At 37.0% G+C, this 15,054-nt stretch overlaps 1 protein-coding gene across 1 annotated transcript in view; it reads right to left on the bottom strand.

The window, feature by feature from the left end:
- Positions 1-15,054, bottom strand: part of EPS15L1 (epidermal growth factor receptor pathway substrate 15 like 1) — a gene marked incomplete at its 5' end in the record, with an annotated part of 54,673 nt that overhangs the window by 18,706 nt on the left and 20,913 nt on the right. Inside the window, 11 exons of the mRNA XM_009284039.2 lie at positions 5,184-5,316; positions 6,768-6,850; positions 7,234-7,294; positions 8,377-8,513; positions 8,892-8,942; positions 9,066-9,192; positions 11,577-11,741; positions 12,019-12,216; positions 13,072-13,233; positions 13,770-13,842; positions 14,253-14,338. Coding sequence (XP_009282314.2) covers positions 5,184-5,316; positions 6,768-6,850; positions 7,234-7,294; positions 8,377-8,513; positions 8,892-8,942; positions 9,066-9,192; positions 11,577-11,741; positions 12,019-12,216; positions 13,072-13,233; positions 13,770-13,842; positions 14,253-14,338 — 1,276 coding nt within the window. The remainder of the gene's footprint in view (positions 1-5,183; positions 5,317-6,767; positions 6,851-7,233; positions 7,295-8,376; positions 8,514-8,891; positions 8,943-9,065; positions 9,193-11,576; positions 11,742-12,018; positions 12,217-13,071; positions 13,234-13,769; positions 13,843-14,252; positions 14,339-15,054) is intronic.

Here is a 15,054-nt window from a genome sequence, read left to right as displayed (position 1 = left end):
CGTTAGATCTTCATTGCACCTGCCTAACAAAATGCAAGCCAACCATACAAGTGCTTTTCAATGTGAAAAATCCCCCCCAACAGAAAGAACAGTTTTAGTAAAAAGACTACAAACTGGGAACAGAAAGGCAAATTACAGATTCGTCTAGCGTTTATTCATCCTTCAGCAAGATCTTTATCACCTAGTTGTTTTTTAATTAAACAGACCAATGAGAAAGGTAAGAAACAACGGAAGTTTCTTGTCTGTTGTTTGTTTTCTGAGCAGCGTTCCCATTTCTAACACACACTTGTACGCCTGTATCTCTTGCTAGAATCGCAGTATATTACTATATAATTTCTCATGCTTTAAGTAACCACTGAAGATTGCCTTAGTTGTGGAAGGAAGGGAGGAGTATAACTGCATAAGCACATGAGGCTCATTTGCTTTAAAAAAAACCCTGTCTTGTTTCCTCCTCAGTCTATTTTATCATAACAACGTTTGCTTGCAGCGGAACCTGACAAATATTGTCTCTCCCAAGAAGAGGGGAAGGTACGCATTTAAACAAAATTTTTTTAGAAGACTGATTAAAGGCTGAGTGCACACGTCTAAATTCAAAACAAATTATTAAAGCTAGATGTTCTCCAACAAGAAAATTCTACAAAACCCAGGTACTAGTGTAAGAAATATAAAGCAACCAGAAGTTCAGTAGTGCTGAACACTACAGGTAATCCTCTATGACAGAAAATAAAATGTACTTATAAATCTACAAGGTTTAGCTATGTTTTAGGACAGCTTGAGAAAATAATTGGCACTGGAATTTAGATCCCCATCACAGGGCACCTTTGCTTAAGTATGTCAATATACATAACTATTATTTTTGTTAATGTAAGTAATTAATATTGTCTTGTTTTCCATTTATCATAGCCCATTATGCAAAGCACAGGCCTGTTTATATCTGGAAAATTTTTTTGGTGCTTTTTGAGCATTATTCAAGATACAGCATCAATAAATAGAGAAAACCTTCCACTTCCCTCCGAAGAAACCTTCAAGTTCTCCAGTACCACCTGGTGAACATCAAATTACTTCAGCCAAGTCCCAGGGGAGCTGTACAAAACCTAATGTCCAGTAGGAACTTCATGGGCTATGAACGCATTCCTGAAGAGAAAGAACATGCACATGCTCCCTTGGGGATTTTTATTAGAACAGTCCAGTCAGAAGAGCTCAAGAGCTTTTTCTTAGCTCATCCTCCTCAATCTAAAATGAGAATCTTAAACCAGGTAAGGGACAGAGATACTGATTTTTCAAATCTTTGCACATTAACAGATATGTTGGAGCTTTGATGTATACTGGTATCCAGGCTTGCTGCTTCTGTCTCCTTGTCATTCTCTATTTTTATTCACTGATTTATTAGTCTTCCTCCAATTCTCTTTAAAGATTCTGCACTTTACCTTTAAATAGTCATATTGAAAAAACACAAGAGAGCATTTAATCAGAAAAACAAGCATATGGAATTTCTCTTGGACCAAGCAAGGATCAGTCTAAGACTCTGTAACATCTAAAAGATCTTGAAAGACACCGGTTCAAAAAGGAGTGACAAAAAAGGAAAATGATTTATGAAGAACAGAACAAGCATAAGCCTGAGATTCAGCCTAAGATACAACTTTAAGGAAATAATCTCATGATTGTCATCCCCTCTCTTAACCTTAGTTTTCGAGTAGGGAAAGATAGGGATCTCAAGGGTGTCTAATCCATGCCACGCAGTAAGTGTTTGCCTATCCTTGCCAGATAGTAACAACCACAGACAACTGTGAACTGAAGTATCTGCTGATACAGTCAGCAGATCATAGCTGCTTCCCAACGTCCAAGCTTTGAAAAAAAACCAGAACACCAACTAAAACCAAACCAACCAATCTTCACTTTACAAGCAGCCAGCAAACAGGTCAGGATTTATAAGGCCAGACAATGATTACCCACTGCAATCCTGCTGCTGACAAAGCTGGCAGTAGCAGAGAAGTTCCCTTAAGCATGTTATGAAAAATGTCTCCAGAGCCTTTATATGAGAGCAGCTAATCTGAACTACATATTCCTTTTACAGGTTTTTCCAGGTACATCTGAAGGCCTTTTGATCTGACCATCACTAAATGGTAAACAGAGGCAATGTCTGAAGTGTTTCCCTGGCCCCGTGTTCAGTTCCAAAGGTTCGCTCTGCCTTTGTCTTCGTGAAGAAATGAGACCTGATGCACAACTCCTCATTCATCTTGACAAAACATAGACACGTGGGCAAGAAGGGAACTGTGGCACACTGTGGCCACACCCTGATCCTCCAGGACACCCTGCAATACCTCCATGGATCGATCAGATAACGCTTGCATGTCCCGTAACTCCTAAAAAAACTTTGCATATAGAAAAGCACTGAATCGGGAACAATCCCTGGTGGATTTTGCTAGTTTCCCCTATCCACAACTACTTGGGAAATCAGACAGCTTTCAATGCTCTGCAAAAATATTTATTAGTATTTTCTACTTGACTGCAGAGCGTTGAGGACAAGTAAAGCCTTACGTTAGATCTTCATTGCACCTGCCTAACAAAATGCAAGCCAACCATACAAGTGCTTTTCAATGTGAAAAATCCCCCCCAACAGAAAGAACAGTTTTAGTAAAAAGACTACAAACTGGGAACAGAAAGGCAAATTACAGATTCGTCTAGCGTTTATTCATCCTTCAGCAAGATCTTTATCACCTAGTTGTTTTTTAATTAAACAGACCAATGAGAAAGGTAAGAAACAACGGAAGTTTCTTGTCTGTTGTTTGTTTTCTGAGCAGCGTTCCCATTTCTAACACACACTTGTACGCCTGTATCTCTTGCTAGAATCGCAGTATATTACTATATAATTTCTCATGCTTTAAGTAACCACTGAAGATTGCCTTAGTTGTGGAAGGAAGGGAGGAGTATAACTGCATAAGCACATGAGGCTCATTTGCTTTAAAAAAAACCCTGTCTTGTTTCCTCCTCAGTCTATTTTATCATAACAACGTTTGCTTGCAGCGGAACCTGACAAATATTGTCTCTCCCAAGAAGAGGGGAAGGTACGCATTTAAACAAAATTTTTTTAGAAGACTGATTAAAGGCTGAGTGCACACGTCTAAATTCAAAACAAATTATTAAAGCTAGATGTTCTCCAAAATTCCTCGATGTGCACAAAAGAGGGAATGAAGAGACATAAATAAAAAAAAAACCCATGTAGGTGAGCCAATCCTAGGGCATGTATTTCTCATCTCTGCTGCTACTATTACACTGTATTTGCTAGGAATAATCATGTTTCGAACAAGTAATAGAAAGAAACCACATGAAAGAGATAATATAGGTATATTTAGTATTTGTTTGACTCATTCAACTTTATATAGGCCCATTAAACACTAAATTATTTGATGTAGACATTTCTTAAAAAGAGAAAGATGGCCACTTACACACTTTCCTTGAAAACCAAATAAAGAAAGAAAAATAACATCATTCACAAAGGCAAATAAGACTACCTTCAGCTTTTGTATTTCTGCTTTTATTCATTTGTGTCCTGTTAGTTCATATTTGTCAACATTACATATTATGTTTTGGGTTTTTTTATTTACTAAAGGCTCTCTAGTACCTCAGTAGTAGAAAATATTTACACAAAGCAAGCATGGAACAGACCGCTTCCAGAACTTTTCCACAATCCTAGAGCATATCCTGACAAATTTTCATCAATACTCACCTACGCAGAACCTCATCATTTGATTTCAGGGTTTTAGTGTGCATCATCATCTCTTGAGCAATAAAATCATAGTAATAGTAACAAACTAATGCTGCTGCATGGCCTGCTTATAAGTCTACTGTATTATACAGTATTGTCCAAACCTTGGATCAATCTATGGGACAGTTAATGACATCTTCAGGATACCCCGGTAATAGAAAGCACTTTTCACGTTTATCCAAGGAGCTAGTTCTAGCATACGTCTTGCTAGTTTGCAAAACCAGACAGATCAACAATACCTGTTATAAACAGGATGGGTGCAGGGTGCATGCTTTGCTCCAAAATGCAACAGCAGAAGGGTACACAATCCACATATTTAGACAGGGAGACATTAATAACGGATCTGTTTTCTTTGTATTATGCTTCCTAACATACTGTTAGTGGATACATGAAAATACTAGATGTTGACCCACATGTTTGGTGCAAAATTATGTGCCTATTCATAAGCAGAATCCAGCTTTTTTTTGAGCCAACTAAATGTTCACTGCTAGTATTAACTGAACTATACCACTGTTGTTAAAAGGAGACTTGAAACTAACAGCTCTAAGCAGCTTCAGTTCTTAAAACAGTTTCACTGGTATCTGAATATTTTGAAAATCAACTCTAGGGAGGGCGAACAAGCAGAAGTTGAATCTCCATTAAAAGAGATCTTATTTTCAATTCAGGAGATTCATACATCTCTTAAGAATTTCCATACATAATGGACTTGAAGCAGGAACGAGCCATATATTCAGAAAGTGTTTTATATTTAATTAATGCAGCAATGCATGAATACAAGACTGATCATACCTGGACAGATCAGGACAAGTCTGTCTAACCCTGTACCCTGTTCTTGTTAGTATCTAGTGGCAGATGCCTCAGGAAGAACATCAAAACAAGGTAAAGATACAGCCATACTTCAGTCTACCTTGCAGACATTCAGCAAGACAGGAACCAGAGAGAGTACTCTGGCGCTTGGTAGACCCTGTTGCCCCTGTTGGATTTTTCTTCTAAGAATTATCTAGTTCTTTTTTAAGCCCATTTAAACTTTTTGCATTCACCATATTCTCTGGCCAAAAAAAAAAAAAAATCCTAAATTTAGACTATTGTATAAAAATAAACCTAATTGTTTATTTTGAAGGTGCCATTTACTAATCTCATTTGTTGCCTACTTGGAAAAGAAATTTTTTTCCCCGTTTTTCCCTGCCACAAGTCATTTTACAGATCTGTCATACCACTCCCTAATCATCTGTTTTCCAGTCTGAAGAGTTCCAGTCTGGTTTACTAACAGTTTCTGCCAATTTACTGATAATCTCATACCTTCCTCCATGGTTGATATATAAGATAATGATATAGAAGACTGTCAACTTGTCCTTATGTCCAATAATATACAGAAAATTGGGGGGAACTGGCTATTAAAAAAAGAAAACCTCCTTACCACTGGGTGGCTTGGGTCGTGGAGGGACATTTTTCTTCGGTGGTAACGCTGGTGTGTCTGATTTGCTTTTGAAAGGGTCATCTGAGAATCCCACCCCTCCAAAAGAGGAGGCGAAGGGGTCTGAAGCTACTGACTACATGAAAAAAAAGAAAAGAAAAAGAATGTAAGCACATTGTTGAACATCTGTTGTTTCATGAAAGCTACAAGTTAACCCCAAGTAAAAGCATTAACTTCAAAAAATGAGGACAGATTTACAGAATTATGTCAGTGGTGTAAGAGGCTAACACCCACTGACAGAGGTGCTAGGATTTCATTAACATTCAAAAGTACTTACGCTCTTAATCACTTAAGTACTTCTAGCACTTTTAGTCCTAGCAAAAAGCTGATGAAAAAATAAAAGGAAGTAAAACTCTACTTTTTACTATTTGGCAACGAACGGTCAATACTACAGTCTGGCCTTCACTCTGACAAACAGAACCATGATAGAAACTGGAAAAACAGGGTAGATTGCAGAATGCATAGCTTTTTTCCAAGCTTTTCTCAAGTTACACAGAGCTATCTGTCTTTTTTGTAAAAGCTCAGGGAAAATTCCAAACCCATACTTTTTAATGTTTCCTATATTCAGCTGGCTCATGTGAAGGACTTTCCTATTGATTAAAAAAGGTATAAAAAAAAATTATGCCATGCAGGGAAATTTATCATCCTGAAATGAAGAAAGAGGAATTTTGTAGGCAAAACTAAAACTTGCAGTCAGACCTTTGCTAAAACTTCTAACTCAAGCCAAACACATCAGTATTTGTAAAAACTGTTGCCACCTAGTGGAGAGCTAAAACCCCCGCAACAACCAGTAAGAAAAGTTAGGAAAAAAATACAAGAAGTTTAATTAGTCAAAGTGATATGATTACCTATTTTCTAGTTAACATTCACTCTACAACGTTCAAGCGTTATTGTGGAACTAAGTGTAAAAAGTTGGGCAACTGATGTCAACTGTAAATTCCAAACTCCATCTCAGAAAGCTATCAGCAGACTGCGGCCGATCCAGATGAGGAGGTAAGGACCTAGTTCTATTTGAAATACCTTATATACTCAGTTTATACCAAGAAACCAAGGAAACAGCAATTCTGTTAAGAGCTATGAAATGTCAGCACACCGTGTTTTCCACCTTCCTCTGATTCCCTGTGCTCATGGAGAAGTTTAAGAACAAGTCAGGATGCTATGAGAGATGAAGTACCCAAGAAGCAGACTTCAGGACTTAGAGGAAGGTTGGACACTGAAATATATTAGTATCTGGAACAACAACCTTTTCTTACAAGTAGAAACTAGAAGTTATTTCTTTTGCTCCTCTGGTATTTGAAAATATTTGTGAAAAGTTGATTCATCCCTGCTGAATCTACCGGTCTTGGTAAGACTTTGCTATCTGAGATGGATGGAAAATGCTTTGCTAAGTAACTGGTGAGGTTGATCAGAAAAAGATTAGCAAAAGTGGGTTGTCAGCTGAAAAGTTACAATCATCTCACCCCCTTAAAAAAAAAGCATCTGTACATAAATTTTTAAAAGGACAGTTGCTTTCCTTGTAACCTTTACCTTTGACATCTGACTGAAGTCTGCAAATCCCTCACCACTACTGAAAGCTCCACTTCCAAATGGATCCAGTGTTCCAAATGGATCTGAAACAGATACAGGGGAAAAAAAGTTATTTTAAATAATACTTAAGAATTATGAAGAATGCTTGGTGCCAATGAAGTACAAAACTAGGCAGGTGATTAAAAAGCACTTGCATTTTGGCCTGGCATAAGATGTTAAAAGAGAATTCTGTAAAACAATAGGTTTTCTACCAGTTGTTTGGAGGGGGAAAAAAAAAAGAAAAAATAAAGAAGTGAAGTATATAGTGTACACAAAGACTTAATCTTCATAATCCATAATAGGACCACAATGATATTTGCCAACAGTGCACACGACACTTTCTTTATTCTCAACTTTTACATTTGATTCTTCTTTCACAAAGAGATACCTCCTTATTCATCTTCATGAGAAATTTTTTTCTTCTTACCTGGACCTTTTGAAGAGATACTGGAAGACGTAAAAGGATCACTGCTTTCAAAAGGGTCAGGCTAAATAAGAACAGATATACATAATTATTGTTCCGCTGTACTATGCACTTGTCTTTTTACGCGTATCAAAATTTCTCGCTTTAGGACAAATTATTTCCAATTTCAGACCACTCTGTTCAGTGGACATATAGTAGGATAAAATCGACTGATTATATGAAGTTTGCATTATTACTGTATTTCACTATTGATAGCATTGAACAAAACACCAAGTACCTACAAGTGAAACACATTCAAGTGAAAAGTGTATCACACTGAAATACAAGCAATATTAGTTACCAGGGCAAAATAAGAAATTACACCCAGAAGTGCTTAGTCTTTAAGCAACAGAGACTGAATATTCAGGTCAGGCATTTACATTATTGTTAATTCAGAGAGTCTGTGTATCGCTTCTTTTTAAATAGATGGTATCTACAGTCGCTCTTCAGTTTGAGAAGTCTGCTGTTATTTAAGTACAAACCTATATTGCAAGACTTAAACTAACCTCCCACTGACTGATACTGGAATGCTGTTCTGACACTTGGGTGGCAATAGTCAATGAATGCCGTAAGGGTGAGAGAAAGGATTAATTAAAAAACAAAACAAAAAATCCATACCCCCCCCCCCGCAACCAACCACACACATACACGTAAGGACAGCTTAAGAACTATGACTATACACTTGACGAACATGTTCTGCGCAGTCCTTCCACTGCCTTGGCTCTATTGTCTGTTGGTGACTCAGTAATCCTTTAGCCTGATCAGTTCCTCGATCCGATTCACTATGTGACTGCACAAGTAGAAACATCGATGGAATGGAGGTAATGGTGTGAGCGAGTGGGTGCTGGCGGGTTAATTCCCAACAGGGGTGGGGGGGAAATCCACCTAACTGCATCTTCATGGTGAATATACATCGTTATCATGGAACTGGAAAGAACAAACTGCTGATTGCCTTAACAATCCATACTTAATTTTAAGAATAAAATTAATCATATTTCATCAGTTAGGAGAAAAGTATTTGGTGATATTTTGTTCCTTTTTGCTTTCAGACAATAAGCTTGTCATTAGTAAAGAAATCTATTATGTGTAGATTTAAAAATTACTGACCTTTGAGGGTAAAGTGGGGGGTTTTGTGAATGGATCTGAGGTAAACGGGTCACTCTTCACCTGTTTCTTGAAGAAATCCTCAGGGGCAGAACTACGAAATGGGTCACTTTCCTTAAATGGATCATCTCCAAATGGATCTAGAAGTATTAAAGGGTAAATAGAATGTAGCACCTAGTGTGTCCATACTGAACCATTCTGTATTTGACCTCATACTCACTGATGTAGTTTTTCTTATAAAAACACAGAATGATTTGGTAAATCTGATAAACTTCAGATACCTCTCTGAACAGGTTATTAACTAAGTTTGACCAAGTACATGTTTATATTAAGGTTATGGACTTAATAAAGAGTTACACGCATGTTATTAACATATTGATCCTGAATGCACACCCTGTCAGGTTTCTAAGTTCCCACATGCAAACCAAAAATCTGAAGCCAGGGAAACCTTGGATATCTTTGTATTTGGCTACAAATTGTTTATATCACATCTCTCCTGTCATCAAAAGGGCTATTACCTGCTGGAGCAGGTGGTTGTTCTGCAAAAGGATCATGCTGGAATGGGTCACCTATGCAGAATAGAAAAATCATTTGTTTTATCCACTATTTAGCAAGATGATAAAAGTTTGTGAAAATATCATTTACTCAACAAATCGGTCTTCAAGGTCTCCGTTAAGCCATTAGTCACTTACTGCCTTTGAAAGGGTCCGCTCCCTTAAATGGATCAGATTTGAAAGGATCTTCTGACTGGAATGGGTCTGTATGCAATTCTTGTGTATTATTGGTAAACATCAAGGCTTTATTCTTAAATGGATCATCCTAAAAATTAAGAGGAGAAACATTACAGCAACTTACCACAATTAAAATGCTCAGTTACCCATTTAGCAGAAATTCTATGGTATCTTGGTTCCTGTTTAATGATCTTAAAAATGACTTCCTAAAGAACTTTCTGAGTAAGTGGCTTCTAAACAGAAGTAATTACACAGTAGAAAGAAATATGTAGCCTGAGGCTACACAGAACATCAAAAGTATATACAGATAACAATAAAAGGTTAAACTGTTTCTTACATTAATATATTCAGTTCTCAAATGCTTAAATAACAAAACCAAACCAAACAAAACCCCCAACCACCACGCTACCCAAAAATTCTTCTCTCCCAGTTATTTTACAGCTCAGTTTCAGATAAGACACTTGTTTAAAAGGAAAGGATCCAGAAATCATTTGTGGACTACAAATAAAAGAAATTACTACGGAGTAGTCATACTCAAGATTGCTTCTTGTTAACTCATTCTTGAGCTTAAAGCTCCAAACCCTGATTTCACATTACAAAGCACTACATGGCAGGAAGAGTGTCACCCCAACTTTTTGACCACGGAAAGGTTTGCCAGCGGAGGCCAACCTATAGCCTTGCCAAGTTACAAAAAAAAAAAAATCCAGTATGAACAAGTAGCAAACTAAAGTTATGAAACATCTTCGTCACATTCGTTTGCATCTCATATCCCTGTCTTTTGTCTGTTTTGGGTCTCTTTGATGAAACCAGTCCTTGCCACAGTAGCCATATGTGCATACAGCACCTGCACGGCAGAGCTCCACTGACTGTCAAAGTCATTCAAACTCGTAATGTAAAAAATATCTAATAACAACTACCCACTTACACTGCCTCCAGCACTAGAAAGATACGGGATTTCTGTCATCCCTTTACAAGATGCAAATGAAGAAGACTTAATTAAGACTTCTCAGAACAGCAGGGAGGGAGGTGGGGAGAGGAGGAAGGAGAAGGAAGAATTAAGAAACGGAAAAGGGACACAATGGTTTAAAAAATTTGCTATGAACATACACTGGAGTTTTCTTCCAGTAAGTGATTCCTAGGTTTTGCAAATAAAGAGAAACATCTGGAAGTTTCCACTGGCAATTAAACATAATGTTTATGCAAGCCATGCAAGCAGAGAAAATAGGCACTAAAATGTTTTCAGACCACGTCTCTCAATGTATTGTTGTTCTTAACCTACACTTTTCTCCTTTCGAGCGTTTTGTTTTACAGAGGAAGTGTAAAGCAGGGCATACAGGTAGCATGCCCACTGAATATTTATTAGTACACTATACGTGATATATTTTTAATTTCATACTAAACCCATAGTAAATACTGTGCTTACAAGGACTCTGGAAAATATGTTTCCCTAATGAGGAAGCACCACGTAGATGTGCAAGTAGAATCAAGCAAGTATGTGAATTTTATATTTAAAGCAAAGAAATAGGCTTAAAAAATGAAAAGTCTTGTGATTTAGAGTAATTGATTAAATATCCAAATCAACAATAGATACCCAAAAGAAACTGACTGGAAAAATCTTTAAGAACCTGAAGGACCTTATGAACTGAGAAAAATACTGATTAAAATAAAACATAATAAATGATATAAACAATGCTAGAACTGTTTAAGCAGAAGAGAACTATCTATGTATTTTGGGAAGGGAACATGTTTTTTACTGAAATAGGTAACAAACATAGCTCACTGCAAAGGAGAAATCTGTATAGCTTCTTTTGGAAATAAGAAAGAAATACATGATTAAAGGGAAGTTTACAGCAAGAGAAGGTGTCACCTTGGTAAACCGGACAACTTGCAAAAAACACCCAAAACATTTGAATTGGAAATAAAGTCCTACCTACTTCCTGAGACTAAAGATGTGACAGGTTACAAATCAAGGGTTAACATGACCTTTTCTTTTTGTTTCCAATTACAGATTGCTTACATATCCATATTGTTACAGTTACACAGGCACAAATTCTAGCACAAGATCTAACCCAAAGCTTAAAAATCAGGTTTTCCACCAGTATTAAAGTCTTTGCCCTGCCTTGCACTGGCGATTGCTACCTTGCAGGGATCATGGTATTTGCTAACATACCAAAAGCCAGCTAAACAAACATCATAACTATTTCAGACTAGGTGCAAGTCACAAACCTGATTATTGTAAAATACACTAAACAACAGTAATTTTTTTTTTTACCATAGCTCCGTAATTGCTTCTTTCCGTCTGCCCAAGGCCTTCACTTATGTCTGCTAAATTCGTGAGACTACCACCGTGAATCCCATTGAGAGCTTCATTATATTCTTCTATACTCTTATTGACTTCTTGATGACTCTCTTGAAGTTGAGAAAGTTTACTTCTTGCCTAAGCAGTGAAAAGTGCTTTAGTATGTCACACACCATAGCTCCGTAATTGCTTCTTTCCGTCTGCCCAAGGCCTTCACTTATGTCTGCTAAATTCGTGAGACTACCACCGTGAATCCCATTGAGAGCTTCATTATATTCTTCTATACTCTTATTGACTTCTTGATGACTCTCTTGAAGTTGAGAAAGTTTACTTCTTGCCTAAGCAGTGAAAAGTGCTTTAGTATGTCACGTATTCAATAACACTGCCATGCTCACATTCTCGTTAAACATGGTTGCCAGAGAGTTGCATTTTCCCCCTGCCAGAGTTGAACTTTTCCTGACTCAAACTGGGAATTAACCTACTAAGCACCAGTCAAAAAGGCTTATTTCAAGAACCAGTATTTTTCTTCTCTTCTGAAAAATAATCTTTCTAGGTGATGTTCAACTCTCAGCCTTTCAAGAAGCAAAAAAGAAGTTTATGAACTACAGTGGATACCTGGTTTATTTCTTCCTGTGTTGATTTTAAAGATTTGATTATTGTTTCAAGCTGCACTTTTCCAGCCTGGATACTCTGCTCTAGCTGAGTTTCTTCTTGCTGGAGGCGATTCAGCTCTGCTTTTGCTCTATTAAGGTCATCTTCCTGTGATTTTAAATCTGATTCCTGAGATTGAATCTGCATTTTTAGTGATGAAATCTGAAATAAAACGTTACAAAAATCAAAGTGAAATATGAAATAAATGTAACTTAAATTATGAATTTATAACAAATAATAGAAAGTTGTAAAGCAACCTATCAACTGCTAAGGAAGATAACAAGAACTTCGTATGAAGAACTGCGTGCTTCTTATTATGTTACACAAAATCCTTGATAAAAGCACATAGGACATTCAATAAGACCAAGAAATATTAATATTTTAAATGACAGAAATACTACACTAATTATAAAGGTAATTAGAAGGTGTTTCTTAGATGGTTATCTTGTACTTTTCAGAACTTGGCTCCTTCTCCATTCAAACATTTATCAAGTACTGTAAAGTTGATTTTTAACTCCAATAAGAGTTAAAATCACACAGTTGCATATGACTCTCCTTATACACCTTCTTACATGACCTTATGCACTAAGTTTCTACATTAAGATAACACACTAGCTACATTGGCGATAGTATCCCCCTGAAAACCCACTTCTAACTCGGAATACTGATGAGGTTCACAGTGATCAAAATATGCACCACTGCCCATGGACCGTCTCATGGGTCAGGAATAATGCTTCTCAACTACCCTATTAGGTTGACTGTTTCATATACTCACAGAACAGTAACAATTTACGTAGAAAGGGACCCCTGGAGATCATCTGGTTCAACCCCCCATTTATGACCATTATGAAAGGTATTTAGGTTAGCAAAATCCTTTCTTGGGCCTCTGTATTTGTGTGGAAATTGCTATTTATGGTAAAAATGAATAAACAAAGCGAGCTTATCCATTAAACAAATAGAATTTCCTTCAACAAAAGACAATACTCTTGAGCATGTCCAGAATTAACATACACTCACCACCTGTGTTTCTTCCTGGCATTTCTGCCTTACATCATTCAGCATATCTTTCAGTTTGGCTTTCTGCTGGTCCATTTCATCCAGGCGATCTTGGGCATCTTGTTTCTGAGCCTCTAGCTCTTGCAAGTTACTTGTCTCCCTATCTAAATCATTTTGCAGTTCCTGAGGAAAATTCCACAGTTTGTAACTTACATTTAGCTGTTGTCTTCTAGGAATGATCAACCACAGACAAACACGCTAGCAAACTCCAAAATATTTTCTATGTCATACAGCCTATTTCCTGCATGCGTATGTTTTGTTTCTGCAGGAACTTGTATGAGACATCAGGAAACAAATCAGTGCCCGCAAGATGGAAAGAGACTGTGAGACAGAGCACATGTAATTGAGCTATCCTAATTATCAAAACTGATACTCTTTGAACCACGATTTCCTAAATTACAGTGTTAGTCAAGCACTAACGAAAAAGACATTTCAAACTGTTCACGTATCATCTTCTATTTATATTAACCAGCATCAGAAGAAAACATTTCTGATGGAGAACAGGAAAATACAGATCTTTCTGTAAGTTAGAGGAAAATCCCATGAAAGTAGGAAAGACTTGCCCAGAAGCAAGATAAGGAAAGATAGAAGAATGCTTAATTCCCCGTATATTATTTTAGATTAAAATGAAAACTAATAATGATAAACAGAGTTTTTACCTGAACTTCATTGGTTTTCTGCCTGATTGATTCTTCCTTTTCCCTAATGTCCTGCTCTAGCGAGTATTTTTCTCTGTAAGACAAACAAGCACATGTATTCGTGATGAGTTAAATAATACAACACACACACATGTGCGCACGTAAAAATAATCAATTAAATATTATTCTGGAAACACCACGCAGCCAAAAATGCCAGCCCACATTCTGATACATTCTTTAAAGGAGTAAAGGTATATCGTATCAATTACTCTTTGAAAAATACTATCTGCTCCATAATCAATCTTCTGAAGTCACCTGGTAGAATCCAGGCTGGCTTTACATAATTGGCTAACTGTAGGGTATCAGTGGGAGATTCGCCACCAACTTCAGTGACAAGTAATGATAAATTGACTAAAAGAAAACAAAAGTAACGGACACATCAGTACTATATACTTAATTGGCTCTCCTACTCCAAGGTTTTGTTAATAGTCCACAACCTATTACCTCTGCAGCTGTGCAATTTCTTGACTAATATCATCCAGTTCCTTCACCCCTGTAAATTCTCCTGATCCAACGGAACTTGAACTATCCTGTTAAGAATGAAATAGTCTATTAAAATGCCAAGTCATAACAGAAGATCTTCCTTTACAAAGGCTGAGGACAAAGGTGGGACAATTTTGCATTTGCAAAATTCTATGGGAGACATCAAATTATTATGCAACAACCACTGAGCATGCCACACAATTCTACCTGCGAGACAGGAGAATTTTCTCTATGCCCATTTAACAGATGGGATAGTCAAAATACACAACAGTTAAAGGACATGCACAATGTCAACGAATAAACTGCAGGCAATGGTAGAATTAAAATTCAAAACCTAAAAACGCAGCTCTGCTATAGTCAATAGCAAACCTTCCAGGGAACTTAATGAAATCAGATTGTAATTTCAGTCTTCTTGAGCCCTGCCACAAATTAATGCCAATTTCTGCAATTATACCCAATTTCCTGCAGTGCAGGTCATTTCTACTGCCATTCAGGTGTAGATCAGCGAAGATGCAGAGGGTATCCCTTGCCTTTTAGGCTCTTAAGAAAGGATCTCAGCATTTGGTACGAAATTAGTCTTTAGTATAAAAAGGATTGCTAGTTCTTTGTAGTTCTTTCTCAGTACTGCAACTGAGCAAAAACTGCAATGCTGAACTCACTGCTAGTATGACAAATCAGGAGACCTACCATTTTTAAACAGCATTTTAAAAAGAAGAAAGTACAGTTTGCTTACTTCGCTCACTTTGAGACTGCTGTGATAACC

This window comes from Aptenodytes forsteri, unplaced genomic scaffold, assembly GCF_000699145.1.
Source record: "Aptenodytes forsteri isolate BGI_AS27 unplaced genomic scaffold, ASM69914v1 Scaffold471, whole genome shotgun sequence".
Taxonomy (NCBI): domain Eukaryota; kingdom Metazoa; phylum Chordata; class Aves; order Sphenisciformes; family Spheniscidae; genus Aptenodytes; species Aptenodytes forsteri.
This window is presented reverse-complemented; position numbering and strand designations above follow the sequence as displayed.